This window comes from Gossypium raimondii, chromosome 3 (assembly GCF_025698545.1).
Source record: "Gossypium raimondii isolate GPD5lz chromosome 3, ASM2569854v1, whole genome shotgun sequence".
Taxonomy (NCBI): domain Eukaryota; kingdom Viridiplantae; phylum Streptophyta; class Magnoliopsida; order Malvales; family Malvaceae; genus Gossypium; species Gossypium raimondii.
The window spans coordinates 558,429-580,816 of NC_068567.1; the positions used below are offsets into that span (position 1 = coordinate 558,429).

The window sequence follows — 22,388 nt, forward strand, 5'->3', positions numbered from 1 at the left end:
TATTAAAAGGACCAAAACTGAAAATTAACCATTTTGAGCCTAGCATGTGCACGTCCATGCTGGACCTTCCTCTACGAAATGGGTATATAGATTGACAAAAATCATGAACGTACGGCATAATTTACAAGTGACAATGATTTTATATTAACGAAAAATATATAATGATTTTTTTGAAAAATTTAAAATAGAACCAAATTGATATAATGTGTAAACATTGAGGATCAAAATGATATAAGGTAAACTATACCCAATGTCACTAAATTATTTGTAAGTTTATCCTTTTGTCACTCAACTTTTAAAAAGTTACAATATGGTCACAAAATTATTCAAAAATTTTCATTTAAGTCACTAAAAGATAAAACGAGTGACAAAATGAAAACTTATTAAGTTCAGATAACTAAAATGAGTGTACAATAACATTGAATTAACGACATGTGACCAAAACGAAAATTTATTAAAGTTGAGTAACTAAAATGAAAATAATTGTTAATAATAGTACCTAATTTGCAAATTTTTTTTATTTTCAAATTGATAGATGAAGTGGATTTCAACTGATTTAGGATGGATTCGGATAGTAAAAGCTGTTCGTTTAGCTTATTTTTTGTCTCACATTATGATATCGCTATGAGATTTAATCTCACTATCACCGCTGTTTTTACACTAACAGCAGCTAACGCACCGTTCATCCAAACCCACCCTCATGCTATCCTCGGTTTATCTTTTTGAAATAAATTTCCCAAATTAAATTTTACAAAATTTACACATTTAGTACCATATCTTTTGTTACATTTCATTTCCCCAATATGTAATTTATTCATTTGTATACTCACTGCTACGAACAGACTATTAACACTACGAGAGTTTAGGAACTCCACGATCTTCTCTTATTTTATTCCAATTTCTGTCCTTTTAAAAAAAAAAATTTATGTCTTTCATGGTGTAATTGAGTAAGTGAGTGTGGAACAAAGATTGATTTTGGAGTTGGGTCATTTTTCGTTTAGGGTTTATGTGATTTTTAATTCTTTAATATCAGATATGTATTTGTTTGGCTATCACAATTTAAGGTTCGATCCCTTTTCTCTCTCTCTCTCTCTCTCTCTCTCTTTTTGTTTTGGATTTTAGGGTTTCATTCGTCGCTAAAGTTTTTTATGTTGGAAGTTGAAATTTGTCAATCTGCCGAGTCAAATAAAATAGAAATTGGTGGTTTTTTTTGTTTGATGGATTAGAAAGTTGAAGAACCCTAAGATTTTTTTTTTTGTATTTTAGAATTTAATTATAATCCCAATCTCAATTATCATCTCAATTTTTCAGGGTTTTTCAGTTCTCATGCATGAACTTTGCGTCATTGGAACTGATTCATTGATTCTCTGGAGTTTTTCCCTTTGGATTTTATATATTTTCAACTAATGGATAACTTTGATCAGAAGCTTGGTCCAGGTAAGCTCTCATTCTATTTTTGCAATAAATCAGTTTGTTTAGTCTGTAATTTCGATTTGTGTGAGATTATTATGTTTCCATTTGTCTCAACTGCAGAATTTTTCAAGAATCTCTCAGCGGAAGCTGTTACGCCATTAAATGTGGTTCATGAAGAGATATATGAAAGTTCTTCGAAGCGACCGAAAACGACATCCAAAGTCTGGGATATTTTCGAGAAACTTCCAGCGCAACAAGGAGATTCAAAGGCGATATGTAAGTTATGCAGGAGAATATATACTGCTAAAACTACTAGTGGTACTTCTCACTTGAGACGTCATATTGAAGCTTGCGTTAAACGTGGTAATCATGAAGTAGATCAGCGCTCAATAGAAGCATGCTTTAAACCTGTTAAACGGAATGCCAATCGTCTCACTCTTTCGCATGACACCTTGATTGCTGCTACTACATCCTTAAAGAACTATAAACTAGATGTCGATGAGATTCATCGGGCGATTGCAATGATGATCATTGTTGATGAACAACCATTCAGTGTGGTTGAAGATGCGGGTTTTAGACGTTTATTGAGTGCTGCATGTCCTGAATTTCCGGTGCTGAGTAGGAGTTCTATTAAAAGGGATATAATTTCCATATACGTGAAGGAGAGAGAGAATATTCGTGAATTGTTAGCAACATGTCCTGGTCGGATTTGTTTGACATCCAGCACATGGAAATCCGATTCCGATGATCATTTCAATTGTGTCACCACGCATTTCATTGACCATGAATGGAGGTTGCAGAAGAGGATTTTAAGTTTCAAGCTTATGCCTCCTCCATATGATAGTTTGTCTGTTGCTGATGAGATAGCTTTGTGTATGGTTCAATGGAACATCGAGCACAAGGTTTTCAGTGTTACGCTGGAGAATTTGTCGAGTGATGATTGTGTGGCTGACATGCTGAGATCACGACTTGCTGCAAAAAAGTATCTCCCTTGTAAGGGTGTGTTTTTTCATGTCAGCTGTTTCTTTCGCATTTTGAATTCGATTGTGCAAGCTGGTTTGAACCTAGTTGTTGATATCATTGCAAAGTTGAGACTCGGTATTAAGTATGTGCAGCAATCTCCCCATAGGAAGAAGAACTTTTACATAATTGCTAAGACTTTGAACTTGGATACTCAAAGAAAGTTGTGTCTCGATACCCCTGCCAGATGGAATTCCACATATAACATGATAGAAGTTGCTTTCTGTTATAACAATGCATTCATGTACTTGGCAGAACAAGACAAAAACTTTCTACACAAATTATCAGAAGATGAGTGGGAAAAGTTGAGTGTCTTATACAAATTTCTGAAAGTCTTTTACGAGGTGACGTGTGTATTTTTTAGAAACAGACAGCCGACTTCAAATTTGTATTTCAAAGCAGCATGGAAAGTTCATAGTCGCTTATTTGATATGGTTAGAGGTCCAGAAAATTTCATGACTCGCATGGTCAGAGAAATGCACTCAAAATTGAACCAATACTGGTCAGCTTATAATTTGATCTTGTCATGTGCTGCGATTTTGGATCCTAGATGCAAGATTAAGTTTGTTGAATATTGTTACACCAAACTGTATGGTAGTGGTGCTCAGAAATATGTTAGTGTAAGCGTTAACACTTTGTATGGCTTGTTTGATGAATACATGCAAAATTCAGCACGCCCTTCTCAGACTACCTTATTATCAACTGCTGCCAGTAAAATATCCAATGATAAAGACAATAACGATGGGTTTGAAGACTATGAAACCTTTCAAAGTGCCAGGTTCCGAACTCAAGTGGAGAAGTCTCAACTCGACCTTTATTTAGAAGAACCAAGCCATGATCTAAACAGTGAAATAGATGTCTTGGAATATTGGACTTTATGTTCCTTGAGGTATCCAGAGCTTTCAAAAATGGCCCGCGATGTTTTAACCATTCCAGTGTCCACCATTGCTTCTGACAGTGCATTTGACATTAGTCCCCAAGTGATTAGCACTGATCGTAGCTCTTTAAAACCAAAGATGTTACAAGCATTGGTTTGTCTTCAAGATTGGATGTTGGCTTCTGATAGAACAAGTAAGTCGCCTTATTTGATTGCATATAGTAATTGCTGTTATACCATGCATAACTGCTTTGTTTAAAATCTCTGTAGGAGGTTTAGGCTCTATGGAAAGCAAACCTGAAGATGATAGCTCCAGTTCTAGTGATGGTGATGATGATTATTAGGTAATTTTCGTTTTAATCATATATCTATTTCCGGTTTCTTGTAACTGATTTTCCCCGATTTAGAACTTCATCTGCATTCTTTTGAGGGATAAATATATAATTTATACATGGACTTTGGTCCAATGTGCAATTTTGATACATGAACTTTTTTCACATGAAACTCGAATTGTGGTTCATGTGTATTCATGAAACTTCGATTTGATTCAATTGTACACATTTAAAGAAATGAATGCGCACATTTATTTTCATATTAGATTATTATAATTGTTTGTGTATGCAATATAATAACATAAAATGGTGCTACTCCGATATTGTTGTTTGTGATTTGTGAGAATTTAATCAAATTAAAATTTCATGTATAAAATAACATAAAATCAAAGTTCATGTATAGTTTTGATATTTATCCCTTCTTTCTGCCCACCACATCTTTCATACTGCAAAGATTAGTATTTTCGAATATGAATGAGCATACAGGGCTCATTTCTTCTTCTTCCAGCTTATCTGAAGTGTTGCAGAAGAGCCATCTTGCTTCTAGGAAATTCTGACAACTGATTAACAATGAGGTTCGATTTACATGGATACGGAGCGGAGTTATAAACAATTGATGAATCATCTCCAGCATAATGTTCAAAGAAAATGGAGCAATGGACTCATAAAAAGGGACCCCAAAACTCCAAAAGTCAAATGATAATATATGGCATTAACTGCCCCAGGATCGTACACATAATGCAGCTCTCTGAAAGGCCTGATTTTGGAGCTGATTTGTTTATTCGTTTCTCAAAGAGCTTAGCACAAGCATTGGACAAACTGGTAATGGTGTTAATCTTTCCATGCTAATATTTGTGCTTTCATCTTCTTCAAACTAGGAGCTTGTTGAAGGAAACGAAAAGCTTTTGCTTGAACTTGATGCTGGTGATTAGGCTTTTTTGAGGGGTAAGTTCTTAAAGAATTGCAGCATTTAATTTATGCTATGATTTGTGTTTGGTAAATAAAAATATCTACTATTTGCATCATTCATCTCTATTTTGGAAAGATTTTAAAAGCAATTTTAGAATGAAAAAATCAATTGATTAATGAATTTTTATTGTAGTAGTTAAAGGGCAGCCCTCATTGGCTATATAGGTTGTGTTTTGATTATAACAGGATCACTGGTTTTTCTCTTTTTAAGAAGAAAAAGACTTCACAAGCAATATTGTGTTTACAAAAAAAAAAAAAAAACCCTCAGAAAAGGTCACATGGCTACGTGCATATGTCTTAGATTTGCTTGTGGAGTATTTTTATTTCATCTACAATGTAAAGAATAATTCTCCTAGTGTTCTATATTATATTTAAGATTTTAATTGAGTTGGTGTTCATCATCAATCGAATCGCAACTCAGTGGTAAAGTTATAAAAGAATCTCTTATTTATCTCAAAATAAAGCCTTCTAAGCCAAGTAAAATCGACAACTTAATCACCAAGTAAATGACTCAAAAAATAAAGATAAACTTTATGGGATAAGGTAAGTTGATCACCAATATTTTCTTTAGCCAATCTCGATCACTGTAGGGATAAAACATATTCTAAGGGTCATTTGTTTATAGAGAATTGAATTATGGAGGTCAAAGTAAAACTGCTTATGCTATGTTCAGGTTATTGTCCAAAGATTTGTATAAAATTTGTTCGAACGCGAGAATAAACAAGCAGATCAAAGAGCTGTTCGAACATGGGTTGAAACATCAACACCAAGACATTTAAGGTCTCAACAATCTTCTTCTTTGACTTTTTGACAAAACAGAAACAAATGATGAAAGGTAAACTCCTCTTGTCACCATGCCAGAAACATATGAGATACCAAAATAAAATGGCATAAGTAACTCATAAAAAGGATGTTCAATACATCAGAAAAATGATGACCCAATGTTGGAACTCTTTATGATATTTTATCAACTGCCCACATGATTTTTTTATCAGGAATTGGGTGATTCTGTAGTGTTTTTGTCTGGGTGTTGGTTGTGTTTACTTATGAGTGATTATATGAATATATAGATTTTAAGGGTAAGATGGCAGATTCACAAATAACACTTATATTTTACTTCTTACTAAATACAAGATACGAAGAGTAATAGATATCAAATTTTCAACAGCCAAATACCTTATATGGTAAGGTCTATTTTCAATACATGAGTATTATTTAACACATCACCCCTCTTTACATGCATTGTACCAAAGAGAGCCGAATAATCATATCGATTTAAGAGATTTTGAATGACATTTGTGTTTTGATCATAATTGAATCACTCTAGCTTTTACCTATTTTCTAATAACATATAATATATGTTATTGAATAAATCAATTGAACTAAGTCTCGGATTTGTCATTTTAAATATTCTTTTTACTAAGAACACTAACCCTATTTACATCGTGCCAATATTTTAGAGACCAATTCATCAATATTCTTGTCCGAACTTCCACCTTCACACACTGCTTCCACAGCCAATTCCTTCCATTTCATAGCATTTCTTTTCATTTCAATCCCTTCTTCCCCTTCCATAACTTGTCTAATACACCTCTCTATTTCATCTCCACTCACAATCCCATCCTCCCTCACATTAACTCGAACCCCAACTTTCCAAACATCCTCAACTAGCTTAGCATCCGTGGTTTGGTCGGTCCACTGCGGCATCGCCACCATCGGTATCCCCAAACACAAGGCCTCAATCGTCGAGTTCCACCCACAATGCGTGAAAAAACACCCTATGGCCTCATTCGCAAGTACCTCGGTTTGTGGTATCCAAGAAACTATCAATGCTTTATCACCCATTTCCTCAATGAACCCGTGTGGGACTTTCGATAACTCGGAAGACCGAACCACCCACAAGAAATGAAACCCAGTTTGCTTTAAACCTCGTGCGAGTTCCTTCATTTGGTCACTGGTTAGGTTAGCCAAGCTTCCGAATGAGGCGTAAACGACCGAGCATGGTGGCTTGGAGGTTAGCCAACATGTACTAGTAGAGTCTAGTTTAAAGAGATTGAGATCGTAATCTTTGTCATTTTCAAGTCTTTTATCTAAATACATGGATGGGATTGTTGGGCCTATCGTTAACAGTGGTTGAGACATCACCTTCGACATCGAGTCAACAACCTGTTTATAGCAAAGAGATCATTACAAAATGGTATAAAAGTACATTGCATGTCCCTATACCACTTGTTACAGTTTGGTTTTTATACATTTAAAACTAGTAACAATATAATAGCGAAATGATAACAAAACAATAAAAATCAGTGATAAAATAGCAACATTTTTTTTCTACAAATTCGTGCTGAACCTAAGCAAAAAAAAGCTTTCCCATTTTTCGATCTTATATTTTTGCCCAAATCTTCTCACTTTTCGGGTTGGCCTTCAGGTTGAACTAGGTGACTCGGCCCATAGATAAGTCTAGGTTTTAGTTTAGGGTTTTGAAACTCTCTAGCTATCACTACCATCGGGGTGAATAGAGATATTTTTTTGTCTCAATTTGGTACTTAAGTTTGGCTTAAATGTTCAATTTGATGCCTGAGTTTTTTTTGTCCCAATTAGGTATCTGTGTTTTTCTAAAGAAAAATTTAGTATAATAATAAAATGAAATACTTAAAAACTATTAATTTATATTGATACGATTGACATCGACAATTATTATTAATTGAAGTTATTATTAACTAAGCCCAAAATTATTAGAGCAGAACTTAATCAAGTCCTATAATTGAGAAGAAAAGAGAGAGAGAGAGCGCTTTCTATAGTTAAAAGTAAACTAACCTCTTGTTCCAACTTGTAGAAGGTATTAATTAAAATGAAATCAGCTTTGTCTATATTAGAGAATTGATTCAACAGCAACTCGAAATAAGATGGATACGAACCCACAACATAGATAAATGACGGCATGTCTCGAAGATCAAGCAACGGCAACCCGGGAATGACAATTGGCATCATTGACGATGAAATCGGAAGACTCAAAAGCCCGTTACGAGCATAATAATATATGTAATTCACAGCGCACGCCTGCGTAAAAAAAGCTATTCCAACAATACCAAATTGTTGGGCAACATCAAGAACCCATGGAAGGAAAGCATCATAGAGTATGCAATCAATAGGACGGGGTGAGTTCTTATGCTTTATGATAAGTTCGGTCAAGGTTTTTGACCCAACAGTTTGTAATCGTACAAGGTAATCGTCAATACTCCTAACTTCAAAGAATCTGCCTTCATCACAACCATCTGATATCGTGTCGAAATCGATGTCGAAGTTGAGTAATTCGGGTTTCATGGTTTCGGAGATGAAGACAGTGGTGGCAAAGGTTGCTTTGAGTCCTTTGGAGGATAAGCGTTTGGAGAATTGAAGCATTGGGTTAATATGGCCTTGGGTCGGATACGGAATGACCAATACATGACCCCTATTGTTAGCTTTTTTCTCCATTTGTTTTTGTTCTCCAATATAATTTATGTTCTTCAAGAATACTGTAGTATGCTATTTATATTGGTAGAGTGTGTAAGACCACGACTAATCTTAAAAGGAGTGGATGGAAAAAGGATTATGTCATATCAATGGATAGAGTTCTATAGCCCCAATTATAGGGAAACAAAAAAAAGTAACGAGCTTTTCTTTGAGTTGTTTATCTTCAAAACCGATCAAATATATTTTTTTATACAATGTATAGAATTATTTATAACCCTTAACCCTTAAATAAGTGAATAAACGCGTTTCAACACACTCGAACTCACATCGTCCTACATTGCCAATAATATTCACGCCAGTCGAACCAATACTGAATTGACACATATTAAATATATTTTTAAATATCAATCAATATCAAAATATGAGTAAAAAATAAAACGATATATAGGTTTACAAGTGTGGAAGGATTTTGATCATAGGATCTCAAAAAAATATAGATAAGATGATTTCATCCACACAAAATATAGGCAATATTTTCAACTTTACACCGAATACAAACAATGTTCCTTGATTGAATCTAAAATTATTGAACCATCCATCCCTTTCATGATAATGATACCTTTTGGGTTCAAACGTTCAATAATTCAACAAATATTGTTCTACCACATACGTAGACTTGTACAGCCCGACCCGAAGGTCTGTCCGAAAAATGAAAATATTTGGATAAAAATATAAGCTTAAAAGATGAGTTTCGGCAAAAAAATTAAGCTCGTTTAGAAAACGGGTTGAGTCCTAAGTAAAGTTTTTTTTTGCCCCGAGCTTGGCCTGGATACATGTCTAAAAGTATCGATACCCTTAACAAAGTATTTGTACTTTCACAAAAGTATCAATACCCTGCCTGGTATCAATACCGTTTTAAGGTTAGATGTTTTGAAAATTAAAGAAAAATTGCTTGAGTGTCGATACTCTCTCTAAGGTGTCGATACCTCATAATGTATCGAGATTATAAGTTTTAATACAGGTCAAGCCGGTCCGGGCCCGGGGTTAGCATATATAATCTAGGCCGGTTTGGGTAAAAATTTACACCCATTTTTGAGCCGAACCTAAAATTTTGTTAAAACTCGGCTCAGCACATGAACAACTCTAATCACGCTAGATTTCTAAATAAGAAGTAAAACTCTTTTAACATTGCTGTTTCCGTTCATAAAATTTGAATTTTAAAACAAAGATATAAGTTTCTAATCTCTCAACATAATAAGCATTGATAGAGACTAGGATGAACCCTGAAATATTATAAAAGAAGTCCAAAATATTACTAATTATGGCAGCAATAGAACCACTTGTTCCCTTTGTATCAAATTTTCAATTTTATAACATGTTCAATTTTATTTTTTTTACATATCGTATGAATATTAAAAATATAACATTATAATATAAATATTAAATAATATTTAAGTTTAAATATTATAAAATTCAGTCCATGCAAAAAATGTTTATCTCTATACTCATGTTGTAAGTTCGAGTCACAAGAATTGTTTACTGATAGTGTGTATATATATGGCAATGGTTTGCTACTATCAGTGGCACGTGAGCTATGCTAAATATATATACAAGTCAGAATAGGGTACCTAACCAAATTTGGATTAATCATTTATAAATATAAGAAATAAAAATAATTGTATATATGAAACTCGATTTTGATTTAAATACGAAATTCTTTGCTTATACAATATGTAAATATAAAATGATATTTTTCGCACAAACGAAAGTTGGTGTAGTTTTGAGATCTTTTTTCCTTTTCATGCAACAATTATTGAATAATATTGTTGGCTTAACTACAATATTAGACCCTAAATTTTTTTTTTACTTCGTTACTTAATTTATTTTTTTGTTAAAAATAGTACCTAAACTATCAATTTCATCTCATTTTACCCAAAATGGTGTATGAAATCCAATAAAAACATGCTATATGTCACATTCTTATTGGCCATTGTCATGTTTTGGAATAAAATGAGATAAAATTGATAGCTTAGATTTAGAGGTGCTATGGGCCAGGTTCGGGCTAGGCATAAGCATGATTTTAATATACTTTATGTTTGTCCAAACCCGGCCAAGAATATGGGCTTAAAATTTTGCCCAAACCCGTAAAATTGTAAAAGGCTAACCCAAGTCCAATTTAGCCCCGCCCATATTATTTTTTTGATTTTTTTAAAAATATTTATATTATTTTATCTTATTTTAATATTTAATAATTTTATACATTTTTTATTTATTGAAAATTTTTATATAGTCATCTTAACATTATTTTAATGTTTACATTAGAGTAGTATTATATATTTAGTATATGTTTATTTTTTAATGTGTTATAAATAACATAATATAAAGTATTAAAACCTTGAAAATGGGTCGGGTTGGGCTTGAGCCTTGAATATTTAAGCCTGAGCTCGACCCATACTTTAAACGAGCCTAATTATTTTTCCCAGACCTATTTTTCGAACCTAATATTTTTGCTTAAACCCTCTTTACATACATTGTACCAAAGAGAGCTGAATAATCATATCGATTTAAGACATTTTGAGTGAAATTTGTGTTTTGATCATAATTGAATCACTCTAGCTTTTACCTATTTTCTAATAACATATAATATGCGTTAATGCATAAATCACTTCAACTAAGTCTCGAATTTGTGATTTTAAATATTTTGTTTACTAAGAACACTAACCCTATTTACATCGTGCCAATATTTTAGAGACCAATTCATCAATATTCTTGTCCGAACTTCCACCTTCACACACTGCTTCCACAGCCAATTCCTTCCATTTCATAGCATTTCTTTTCATTTCAATCCCTTCTTCCCCTTCCATAACTTGTCTAATACACCTCTCTATTTCATCTCCACTCACAATCCCATCCTCCCTCACATTAACTCGAACCCCAACTTTCCAAACATCCTCAACTAGCTTAGCATCCGTGGTTTGGTCTGTCCACTGCGGCATCGCCACCATCGGTACCCCCAAACACAAGGCCTCAATCGTCGAGTTCCACCCACAATGCGTGAAAAAACACCCTATGGCCTCATTCGCAAGTACCTCAGTTTGTGGTATCCAAGTAACTATCAATGCTTTATCACCCATTTCCTCAATGAACCCGTGTGGGACTTTCGGTAACTCGGAAGACCGAACCACCCACAAGAAATGAAACCCAGTTTGCTTTAAACCCCGTGCGAGTTCCTTCATTTGGTCGATGGTTAGGTTAGCCATGCTTCCAAATGAGACGTAAATGACCGAGCATGGTGGCTTGGTGGTTAGCCAACATGTACTGGTAGAGTCTAGTTTAAAGAGATTGAGATCGTAATCTTTGTCGTTTTCAAGTCTTTTATCTAAATACATGGATGGGATTGTTGGGCCTATCGTTAACAATGGTTGAGTCATCACCTTCGACATCGAATCAACAACCTGTTTATATCAAAGAGATCATTACAAAATGGTAAAAGTACCTTGCATGTCCCTATACCACTTGATGCATTTTTGTTTTTATACTTTTAAAAATAGTAACAATATAATAGTGAAATGATAACAAAACAATAAAAATCAGTGATAAAATAGTAACAAAAATATTTTTTTTACAAATTCGTGCCGAGCCTAGGCAAAAAAAAGCTTTCCCATTTTTCGGGATTATATTTTTGCCCAAATCTTCTCACTTTTCAAGCTGGCCTTCGAGTTGAACTGGGTGACTCGGCTCATGGATAAGTCTAGGTTTTAGTTAGGGTTTTGAAACCAATTCTCTAGCTATCACTGCCACCGGGGTGAATAGAAATATTTTTTTGTCTCAATTTGGCACTTAAGTTTAGCTTAAATATTCAATTTGATACCTAAGTTTTTTTTGTCCCAATTAGGTATCTATGTTTTGCTACAAGAAAACACATGTCAAACATTCATTAGCAATATGATGTCATTTGGTTTGGATACCAAATTGAAAAATGAAATTAAACTTAAATATCAAATTGAAAAAAACCCTTAAAATACCAAATTTAAAACTAAACTCAATACTAAATGATATATTAACCGCTTGAATTTCTCAAAAAATAGATAAATTTAATATAATAATAAAATGAAATATTTAAATACTATTAGTTTATATTGATACGATTGACATCGACAATTATTATTAATTGAAGTTATTATTAACTAAGCCCAAAAATATTAGAGCAGAACTCAATCAAGTCCTAAAATTGAGAAGAAAAGAGAGAGAGAGAGAGAGAGCCTTATATAGTTAAAAGTAAACTAACCTCTTGTTCCAACTTGTAGAAGCTATTAACTAAAATGAAATCAACTTTGTCTATATTAGAGAATTGATTCAACACCAACTCGAAATAAGATGGATACGAACCCACAACATAGATAAATGACGGCATGTCTCGAAGATCAAGCAACGGCAACCCGGGAATGACAATTGGCATCATTGACGATGAAATCGGAAGACTCAAAAGCCCGTTACGAGCATAATAATATATGTAATCCACGGCGCACGCCTGCGTAAAAAAAGCGATTCCAACAATACCAAATTGTTGGCCAACATCAAGAACCCATGGAAGGAAAGCATCATAGAGTATGCAATCAATAGGATGGGGTGAGTTCTTATGCTTTATGATAAGTTCGGTCAAGGTTTTTGACCCAACAGTTTGTAATCGTACAAGGTAATCATCAACACTCTCGACTTGTAAGAATCCGCCTTTATCACAACCGTCTGAAATTGTGTCGAAATCGATGTCGGAGTTGAGTAATTCGGGTTTCATGGTTTCGGAGATGAAGACAGTGGTGGCAAAGGTTGCTTTGAGTCCTTTGGAGGATAAGCGTTTGGAGAATTGAAGCATTGGGTTAATATGGCCTTGGCTTGGATAAGGAATGACCAATACATGAACCCTTTTGTTAGCTTTTTTCTCCATTGGTTTTTGTTCTCCAATATAATTTATGATCTTCAAGAATATTGGAGTATGCTATTTATATTGGTAGAGTGTGTAAGACCACGACTAATCTTAAAAGGAGTGGATGGGAAAAGGATTATGTCATATCAATGGATAGAGCTCTATCGTCCCAATTATAGGGAAACAATAAAGTAACGAGCTTTTCTTTGAGTTGTTTATCTTCATAACCGATCGAGTATATTTTTTGATACAATGTATAGAATTATTAATAACTCCTAACCCTTAAATAAGTGAATAAACGCGTTTCAACACACTCGAACTCACGTCGTCCTACATTGCCAATAATATTCACACCAATCGAACCAATACTGAATTGACACATATTAAATATATTTTGAAATATCAATCAATATCAAAATATGAGTAAAAAATAAAACGATATATAGGTTTACAAGTGTGGAAGGATTTTGATCATAGGATCTCAGAAAAATATAGATAAGATGATTTCATCCACACAAAATATAGGCAATATTTTCAACTTTACACCGAATACAAACAATGTTCCTTGATTGAATCTAAAATTATTGAACCATCCATCCCTTTCATGATAATGATACCTTTTGGGTTAAAACGTTAAATAATTCAACAAATATTCTTCTACCACATACTATACGTAGACTTGTACAGCCCGACCCGAAGGTCTGTCCGAAAAATAAAAATATTTGGATAAAAATATAAGCTTAATTGCTTATAAGATGAGTTTCGGTAAAAAAATAAGGCTCGTTTAGAAAACGGGTTGAGTCCTAGGTAAAGTTTTTTGGCCCCGAGCCTGGCCCAGATACATGTCTAAAAGCATCGATACCCTTAACAAAGTATTTGTACTTTCACAAAAGTATTGATACCCTGCTTAAGGTTAGATGTTTTGAAAATTAAAGAAAAATTGCTTGAGTGTCGATACCCTCTCTAAGGTGTTGATACCACATAATGTATCGAGATTATAGGTTTTAATACAGGTCAGGTCAGTCCGGGCCCGAGGTTAGCATATATAATCTAGGCCGGGTTTGGGTAAAAATTTACACCCAATTTGGGCTGAACTTAAAATTTTGTTGAAACTCGGCCTGACACATGGATAACTCTAATCACATATATTTCTTTTTACCTCGTTCCGTATTAAATTTTGATTAATTTAGAGTTAAATTTTTAAATAAGAAGCAAAACTCTTTTAACATCGTTGTCTCCGTTTATAAAATTTGAATTTTAAAACAAAGATATAAGTTTCTTATCTCTCGACATAATAAGCATTGATAGAGACAATGATGAATCCAGTACATATTATAAAAGAAGTCAAAATATTACTAATGGCAGCAATAGAACCACTTGTTCCTTTGTATCAAATTTTCAATTTTATAACATTTTATTTTTATTTTTATATGTCATATGAATATTAAAAATATAACATTATAATATAAATATTAAATAATATTTACGCTTAAATATTATAAAATTCAGTCCATGCAAAAAATGTTTATCAGGAATTTTGAGAACTCTTTACATCCATTGTACCAGAGCCGAATAATCATATCGATTTAAGAAATTTTGAGTGAAATTTGTGTTCAATTTGATCATAATTGAGTCACTCTAGTTTTTACCTATTTTCTAATAACATATAATATGTGTTATTGCATAAATCAATTGAACTAAGTCTCGGATTTGTGATTTTAAGTATTTTGTTTACTAAGAACACTAACCCTATTTACATCGTGCCAATATTTTAGAGACCAATTCATCAATATTCTTGTCCGAACTTCCACCTTCGCACACTGCTTCCACAGCCAATTCCTTCCATTTCATAGCATTTCTTTTCATTTCAATCCCTTGTTCCCCTTCCATCACTTGTCTAATACACCTCTCTATTTCATCTCCACTCACAATCCCATCCTCCCTCACATTAACTCGAACCCCAACTTTCCAAACATCCTCAACTAGCTTAGCATCCGTGGTTTGGTCGGCCCACTGTGGCATCGCCACCATCGGTACCCCCAAACACAAGGCCTCAATCGTCGAGTTCCACCCACAATGCGTGAAAAAACACCCTATGGCCTCATTCGCAAGTACCTCGGTTTGTGGTATCCAAGTAACTATCAATGCTTTATCACCCATTTCCTCAATGAACCCGTGTGGGACTTTCGGTAACTCGGAAGACCGAACCACCCACAAGAGATGAAACCCAGTTTGCTTTAAACCCCATGCGAGTTCCTTCATTTGGTTGCTGGTTAGGTTAGCCAAGCTTCCAAATGAGACGTAAACGACCGAGCATGGTGGCTTGGTGGTTAGCCAACATGTACTGGTAGAGTCTAGTTTAAAGAGATTGAGATCGTAATCTTTGTCGTTTTCAAGTCTTTTATCTACACACATGGATGGGATTGTTGGGCCTATCGTTAACAATGGTTGAGTCATCACCTTCGACATTGAATCAACAACCTGTTTATAGCAAAGAGATCGTTACAAAATGGTAAAAGTACCTTGCATGTCCTTATACCACTTGCTGCATTTTGGTTTTTATACTTTTAAAAATAGTAACAATATAATAGCGAAATAATAACAAATCAATAAAAAACAGTGATAAAATAGCAAAAGCTTTTTTTTTTACAAATTCGTGCCGAGCCTAGGCAAAAAAAAGCTTTCCCATTTTTCGGGCTTATATTTTCCCAAAATCTTCTCACTTTTCGGGCTGCCCTTCGGGTTGAACTGGGTGACTCGGCCCATGTATAAGTCTAGGTTTTAGTTAGGGTTTTGAAACCAGTTCTCTAGCTATCACTACCACCCGGGTGAATAAAGATTTTTTTTGTCTCAATTTGGTACTTAAGTTTGGCTTAAATGTTCAATTTGATACCTGAGTTTTTTTTTTGTCCCAGTTAGGTATTTGTGTTTTTCTACAAGAAAACACAAGTCAAAGATTCATTAGGCAATATGATGTCATTTGGTTTAAATACCAAATTGAATATTGAAATTAAACTTAAATATCAAATTGAAAAGAAAAAACTTAAATACCAAATTTGAAACTAAACTTAATACTAAATGATATATTAAACGCTTGAATTTCTAGAAAAAAGATAAATTTAGTATAATAATAAAATGAAATATTTAAATACTATTAATTTATATTGATACGATTGACATCGAAAATTATTATTAATTGAAGTTATTATTAACTAAGCCCAAAATTATTAGAGCAGAACTCAATCAAGTCCTATAATTGAGAAGAAAATTGAGAGAGAGAGAGAGAGAGAGCTTTGTATAGTTAAAAGTAAACTAACCTCTTGTTCCAACTTGTAGAAGGTATTAACTAAAATGAAATCAGCTTTGTCTATATTAGAGAATTGATTCAACACCAACTTGAAATGAGATGGATACGAACCCACAACATAGATAAATGATGGCATGTCTCGAAGATCAAGCAACGGCAACCCGGGAATGACAATTGGCATCATTGACGATGAAATCGGAAGACTCAAAAGCCCATTATGAACATAATAATATATGTAATCCACAGCGCACGCCTGCGTAAAAAAAGCGATTCCAACAATACCAAATTGTTGGGCAACATCAAGAACCCATGGAAGGAAAGCGTCATAGAGTATGCAATCAATAGGATGAGGTGAGTTCTTATGCTTTATGATAAGTTCGGTCAAGGTTTTTGACCCAACAGCTTGTAATCGTACAAGGTAATCGTCAATATCCCCGAGTGCGAAGAATCCCTCTTTATCACAACCGTCTGATATCGTGTCGAAATCGATTTCGGAGTTGAGCAATTCGGGTTTCATGGTTTCAGAGATGAAGACAGTGGTGGCAAAGGTTGCTTTGAGTCCTTTGGAGGATAAGCGTTTGGAGAATTGAAGCATTGGGTTAATATGGCCTTGCGTCGAATAAGGAATGACCAATACATGACCCCTTTTGTTAGCTTTTTTCTCCATTTGCTTTTGTTCTCCAATATAATTTATGATCTTCAAGAATACTGGAGTATGCTGTTTATATAGGAATGTGTCAATGAAATTAATAGATAAAATACCACTATTGGTAAAGTGGGTAAGACCACGACTAATCTTAAAAGGAGTGGATGGAAAAAAAAGATTATATCATGTCAATGGATAGAGCTCTACCGCCCCACTTATAAGGAAACAAAAAATAATAATGAGCTTTTCTTTGAGTTGTTTTTCTTCATAACCGGTCGAGTATATTTTTTGATACAATAATGTATCAAAGAAGTGAATAAACCATGTATAGAATTATTTATAACCCCTAACCCTTAAATCAGTGAATAAATACGCTTTAACATTCTCGAACTCACGTCGTCCTACATTGTCAATAATGTTCATGCCAATCGAATCAATACTGAGTTGACACATATTAAATATGTTTTTAAATATCAATCAATGAGGATTTTGATCATAGGATCTCAGAAAAATATAGATAAGATGATTTCATCCACACGAAATATAGGCAATATATATTTTCAACTTTAGACCGAATACAAACAAATGTTCCTTAAGTGAATCTAAAATTATTCAACCAGCCATCCCCTCCATGATAATGATACCTTTTGGGCTCAAACGTTAAATAATTCAAAAATATTCTTCTACCACATACCATACGTAGACTTGTACAGCCCGACTCGAAGATCTGTCTGAAAAATGAAAATATTTGGAAAAAAAATGTAAGCTTAAACGATGGGTTTCGACAAAAAAATAAGGCTTGTTTAGAAGATAGGTTGAGTCCTATGTAAAGTTTTTTCGGCCCCGAGCTTGGCCCGGATACATGTCTCAAAGTATCGATACCCTTAACAAAGTATTTGTACTTTCACAAAAGTATCGATACCCTGCCTGGTATCAATACTGTTTTAAGGTTAGATGTTTTGAAAATTAAAGAAAAATTGCTTGAGCGCCGATACCTTCTCTAAGGTGTCGATACCTCACAATGTATCTAGATTATAAGTTTTAATATAGGTCAGGTCGGTCCAAGCCCAAGGTTAGCATATATAATCTAGGCCTGGTTTGGGTAAAAATTTACAATCATTTTCGGGCAGAACCTAAAATTTTGTTGAAACCCAGCCAGACACATGGACAACTCTAATCACATATATTTCTTTTTACTTCATTCCGTATTAAATTTTGATTAATTAAGGGTTGAAATCAGGTTAGATTTTTAACATTGTTGTTTCTTATCTCTTGACATAATAAGCATTGATAGAGACAAGGATGAATTCTGAAATATTATAAAAGAAGTCAAAATATTACTAATGGCAGCAATATAACCACTTGTTCCCTTTGTATCAAATTTTCAATTTTATAACATTTTATTTTTTATTTTTTATATATCATATAAATATTAAAATTATAAAATTATAATATAAATATTAAATAATATTTAAGTTTAAATATTATAAAATTCAGTCCATGCAAAAAATGTTTATCTCTATACTCATGTTGTAAGTTCGAGTCACAGGAATTGTCTATTGATAGTGTGTGTATATATATGGCAATGGTTTGCTACTATCAGTGGCACGTGAGCTGTACTAAATATATATGCAAATCAAAATAGGGTATTTAACTAAATTTGGATTAATCATTTGTAAATATAAGAAATAAAAAAACAATTGTATATATTAAACTCGATTTTGATTTAAATATGTAATTCTCGCACAAACGAAAGTTGGTGTAGTTCTGAAATCTTTTTTCCTTTTCATGGCTTAACTACAATATTATACCTAAATTATATTGTTTTTTGCACTTCGGTGTTTAATTTTTTTTCTGTTAAAAATAGTACCTAAACTATCAATTTCATCTCATTTTATCTAAGTATGAAATCCAATAAAAACATGCCATATGTCACATTCTTATTGGCCATTGTCGTGTTTTAGGATAAAATGAGATAAAATTGATACCTTAGATTTAGAGGTGCTCATGGGCCAGGTTCGGTGTAACACCCCTTACCCGAGACCATTGCCGGAATCGAGCACGAAGCGTTACCTAACTTAACTTACTAAATCGGAGCATAAAAATTTTCTTTTAAAATTAATTCACTCACGTTCAATCAATATGTCTCTAAAAAGGATCATCGAGACCCTAAAACATGCAATGAAAACGGTTCGGGTCCAAACCGGGAACATTAAAAATTTTCCAAATACTTAAACAAATTAAAAATAATTTATTTCACTTTTCACAATAAAACTGTCGAACTGCGCGTAGTCACTAAATTAGTTATAACTCGAGTTACGAAACTCGAAATTTAAATCCGTAAATTTTTTCTAAAACTATACTCATATACATTATTATCATAAAATTTTCAAAATTTTTGGGTTGACCAATTAGTACAGTTTATTAGTTAAAGTCTCCCTTGTTTCACTGTTCGACAGTTCTGACTTCTCGTCACTAAAAATTAATTATCTCATTGTACAGATTTCATATGGTGCTTCCGCTTGTTTCTATTGAAAATAGACTAGGAATCAAGAAATATAAATTATAACTCATAATTCTTTCTGTACAGTTTTTAATAATTTTCCAAAGTCAGGACAGGGGATTCCAAAATCATTCTGACCCTATCTCACTAAAATTCAAATATCTCATAATATAAAATTCATTTGCCTATACCGTTTCTTTCATATGAAAATAGACTCGATAAGCTTTAATTCTATACCTCATTCACTCTCTAATTCCATTTCTAATATCCTCGGTGAATTTTTCAAAATCACATCACTGCTGCTATCCAAGAAAAAAAAACTATTCCATTGCAATTTTTTTTTTACTCTCATAATTTCTTTGTATTAACTAGCATTTAGGCATACATAACACTAAACATATTCTTAAATAGCCACCTCAATAGCTAATCATTATCAAATAACTTTACTTCCCTATTTCAACCATTTTCGAAACACAATCCAAACAATTAACCATGTTATTTAATTTAATCAAGCATGAAACCATACATATCAAAATAAACAAGCCATTTTCGCATGGCTCATTATATATATATACATCATTCAATATATGTTCCAAAAAGTAGAATAAACTATACATGCCATAAGTTTAAGTTTAACTTTTATAGATACTGATAACGGACGATAGTGTGATTGATTTCGTTGACAATCCCCGATCCTGCAACTAACTTCCAAAATCTATAAAACCGAGGCAAACACATATGCATGGTAAGCTATCAAAGCTTAGTAAGTCATAAGCAAATAAACAATTCAATGCTATTAATAGTTCAGAATCACATAACCGAATTATTCAAATCATATTCATATATATATAAGCATAAAAAAAAACATAATTTTGATATCACATACCCTTACCATTTGGCCAAATATAGTCTTTAATACACACACACAGACTTTCATTTGCATCATCTAATTTGTATCACAAATGAAATAACCAACTTACCTTGATATCATATACTATTTAACTATTACATATAGGGGTGTGCAAAATTCGGGTAAAACCGAAAAAATTCAGTTAACCGACCGAATTCGGATAATTGGTCGGTTAACCGAATTTTTTCGGTCGAGGGTCGGTTAATTATTTTTTGATTTTTCGGTTAACTGTTAATTCAGTTTGAAACCGGTCGATTAACCGAATTTTTTCGGTTTAATTGAAAAAATTAATAAATAAAATTATAATATATAAATAGGTCCACTATTCACCTAAACCCAATCCAAACCCAAGTATTCAACCCAACTCAATTACCCAACCCAACCCAATCATAAAAATTACAAATAATTTAATAAATAAAAATAAAATTTTAAAACTAAAGTCTAAAAGTCTAAAAATAATTTAATTATGTAGTTATTCAATTCGGTTAATTCGGTTAATTCGGTTAACCGACCGAATTAACCGAAAAAAATTCGGTTCGGTTAATTTTTTTGAAAAAATTTCAGTTCGGTTAACGGTTAAAAATTTTGAAAGGTCGGTTAATTCGGTTAATATTATTTCGGGTCGGTTAATCGGTCGGTTAACCGAATGAACACCCCTAATTACATACTTGTAATATCATGTACTTATATGTCACATTCATCATTCATTGGATCCGCACAATTTGTGCTAAATAATTTGTCGAAGCTAATAATGACGTTGCACAATTAGTGCTCTCTCTTATTTAACCAAATTGATCTTGGAATCGCACACTTAGTGCCGGTTATTCGACATCGTCATTTTTGTTTCGCACACTTAGTTCCCGTTATTCAACATTGTCATTTTAATTTCGCACACTTAGTGCCATTCGTATAGCCATAGCTATTCCATACTCGCACACTCAGTGCTAAATACCAGTAAATCACATCCACGTCTATTTCTGTTACCCGAACTTAAACACATTCAGCTACATATATATTTGCATGTTTTCATTTCAGCATATATATAACTAATATTTATTTATAATTTATATCATCTATTTGCTTATAAACTTACCTCGGACAACGATAAACCGAAACAGAACGATTAATCGACGACTTTTGTTTTCCCCCGATCCAAGTCCGATTTCTTTAATTCTTGATCTAAACATATTCAAATTAAACTCATTCAAACATAATTTCATCCAATTTAGTCAAAAACGCATAATAAGTAAATTTCACTTTTGCCCCTGACATTTCACATTTTTCACAATTTAGTCCCTATTTCACAAAATACAAAATATTCCAAATTTGACCACACTATAGCTTGGCCGAATATTCCCTAGACTCATATAATTCCATACATGTCATTTATTTCACATATTTAACACCTATTTTATAACCTTTACAAAAAGGTCCTTTTAGTTGTTTTCATGGTAACACCTTTCACAAAAGCTGTTTATTTAACAACTAAGACTCATTTTCTTCCATAAAAATGCAGCAACCAACATAAAGACTCACATGGAAAAACCCTAGACTTCCAACCATTTTGCAAAATAGTCCCCTCATTAGCTAGCTCAAGCTACAAGGGTTCCAAAAGTACAAAAATTATTAAAGAATGGTCATCAAAACACTTACTTGTAAGGAGAAAAGCTTGCTGAAATTTTTGAGCTCTCAAACCCCTATTTTGCTGCTAATTTTCGATGGTGAAGGTGGAGAAGAAAAGATGATATCACTCTTTTCTTTATTTTATGATAAAAATCAATTTAGTCACCAAATTTTTACCTAACCAATTGACCAAATCTTTTCTTTGTCCCTATGGCCGGCCACCACCCTAAAGAAGGCCTAATTGCACATTAGGGACCTCCAATTAATATTCTATAGCCTTTAGACACCTTTAGCTTGTAAAATAGAACTTTTACACTTTATGCGATTTAGTCCTTTTATCAAATTAAGCACACAAACAGTAAAATTAAATCACGAAATTTTCACACATATTAATTCACAAATTATAAACAC

The 22,388-nt window shown here is 33.2% G+C and overlaps 3 protein-coding genes and 1 long non-coding RNA gene across 7 annotated transcripts; 1 reads left to right on the forward strand and 3 right to left on the reverse strand.

Annotated features, from left to right (window-relative positions):
* The first annotated feature begins 817 nt into the window (after positions 1-817).
* LOC105796315 (zinc finger BED domain-containing protein RICESLEEPER 2) lies at positions 818-5,624 on the forward strand. 2 transcript variants are annotated; one of them, XR_008194146.1, is made up of 6 exons: positions 818-1,064; positions 1,312-1,437; positions 1,534-3,504; positions 3,581-3,654; positions 4,151-4,587; positions 5,285-5,624. XR_008194146.1 is itself a non-coding variant. In XM_012625954.2 (5 exons), exons 2-4 carry the CDS (start codon positions 1,407-1,409, stop codon positions 3,652-3,654), a joined length of 2,076 nt encoding a protein of 691 aa, XP_012481408.1. In that variant the 5' UTR covers positions 818-1,064; positions 1,312-1,406; the 3' UTR covers positions 4,151-4,732. The 2 variants fall into 2 exon arrangements, 1 of the variants encoding a protein (XP_012481408.1); XM_012625954.2 differs by lacking the exon at positions 5,285-5,624 and having other exon boundaries at positions 4,151-4,732.
* Positions 5,625-5,865: 241 nt separating this feature from the next.
* LOC105796319 (UDP-glycosyltransferase 74F2) lies at positions 5,866-17,014 on the reverse strand. 3 transcript variants are annotated; one of them, XM_052627837.1, is made up of 2 exons: positions 16,306-17,014; positions 5,866-6,777 (listed from the first exon to the last, which is right to left on the reverse strand). In XM_052627837.1, exons 1-2 carry the CDS (start codon positions 16,960-16,962, stop codon positions 6,046-6,048), a joined length of 1,389 nt encoding a protein of 462 aa, XP_052483797.1. In that variant the 5' UTR covers positions 16,963-17,014; the 3' UTR covers positions 5,866-6,045. The 3 variants fall into 3 exon arrangements, with proteins under 3 accessions (XP_052483797.1, XP_012481413.1, XP_012481415.1); XM_012625959.2 differs by lacking the exon at positions 16,306-17,014 and adding an exon at positions 7,429-8,128; XM_012625961.2 differs by lacking the exon at positions 5,866-6,777 and adding an exon at positions 14,583-15,469 and having other exon boundaries at positions 16,306-17,005.
* LOC105796318 (UDP-glycosyltransferase 74F2) lies at positions 10,637-13,047 on the reverse strand. The gene is made up of 2 exons (XM_012625958.2): positions 12,353-13,047; positions 10,637-11,519 (listed from the first exon to the last, which is right to left on the reverse strand). The coding sequence occupies exons 1-2, from the start codon at positions 13,007-13,009 to the stop codon at positions 10,788-10,790; spliced, it is 1,389 nt and encodes a 462-aa protein (XP_012481412.1). The 5' UTR covers positions 13,010-13,047; the 3' UTR covers positions 10,637-10,787.
* A 2,911-nt stretch (positions 17,015-19,925) lies between the features above and the next one.
* Positions 19,926-22,100, reverse strand: LOC105796321 (uncharacterized). Its single transcript, XR_001134421.2, has 3 exons — positions 22,008-22,100; positions 21,448-21,533; positions 19,926-20,159 (listed from the first exon to the last, which is right to left on the reverse strand). It is a non-coding gene; the product is annotated as an uncharacterized LOC105796321 (long non-coding RNA).
* Positions 22,101-22,388: the final 288 nt, after the last annotated feature.

Coding starts and splice junctions, on each gene's coding strand:
- LOC105796315 (XM_012625954.2), top strand. CDS start 1,407: ATGGATAACTTTGATCAGAAGCTTGGTCCAG. Junction 1,438..1,533: donor TGATCAGAAGCTTGGTCCAG/GTAAGCTCTCAT, acceptor TCTCAACTGCAG/AATTTTTCAAGAATCTCTCA. Junction 3,505..3,580: donor GTTGGCTTCTGATAGAACAA/GTAAGTCGCCTT, acceptor AAATCTCTGTAG/GAGGTTTAGGCTCTATGGAA.
- LOC105796318 (XM_012625958.2), bottom strand. CDS start 13,009: ATGGAGAAAAAAGCTAACAAAAGGGTTCATGTATTGGTCATTCCTTAT. Junction 11,520..12,352: donor TCTACAAGTTGGAACAAGAG/GTTAGTTTACTT, acceptor TGATATAAACAG/GTTGTTGATTCGATGTCGAA.
- LOC105796319 (XM_052627837.1), bottom strand. CDS start 16,962: ATGGAGAAAAAAGCTAACAAAAGGGGTCATGTATTGGTCATTCCTTAT. Junction 6,778..16,305: donor TCTACAAGTTGGAACAAGAG/GTTAGTTTACTT, acceptor TGCTATAAACAG/GTTGTTGACTCGATGTCGAA.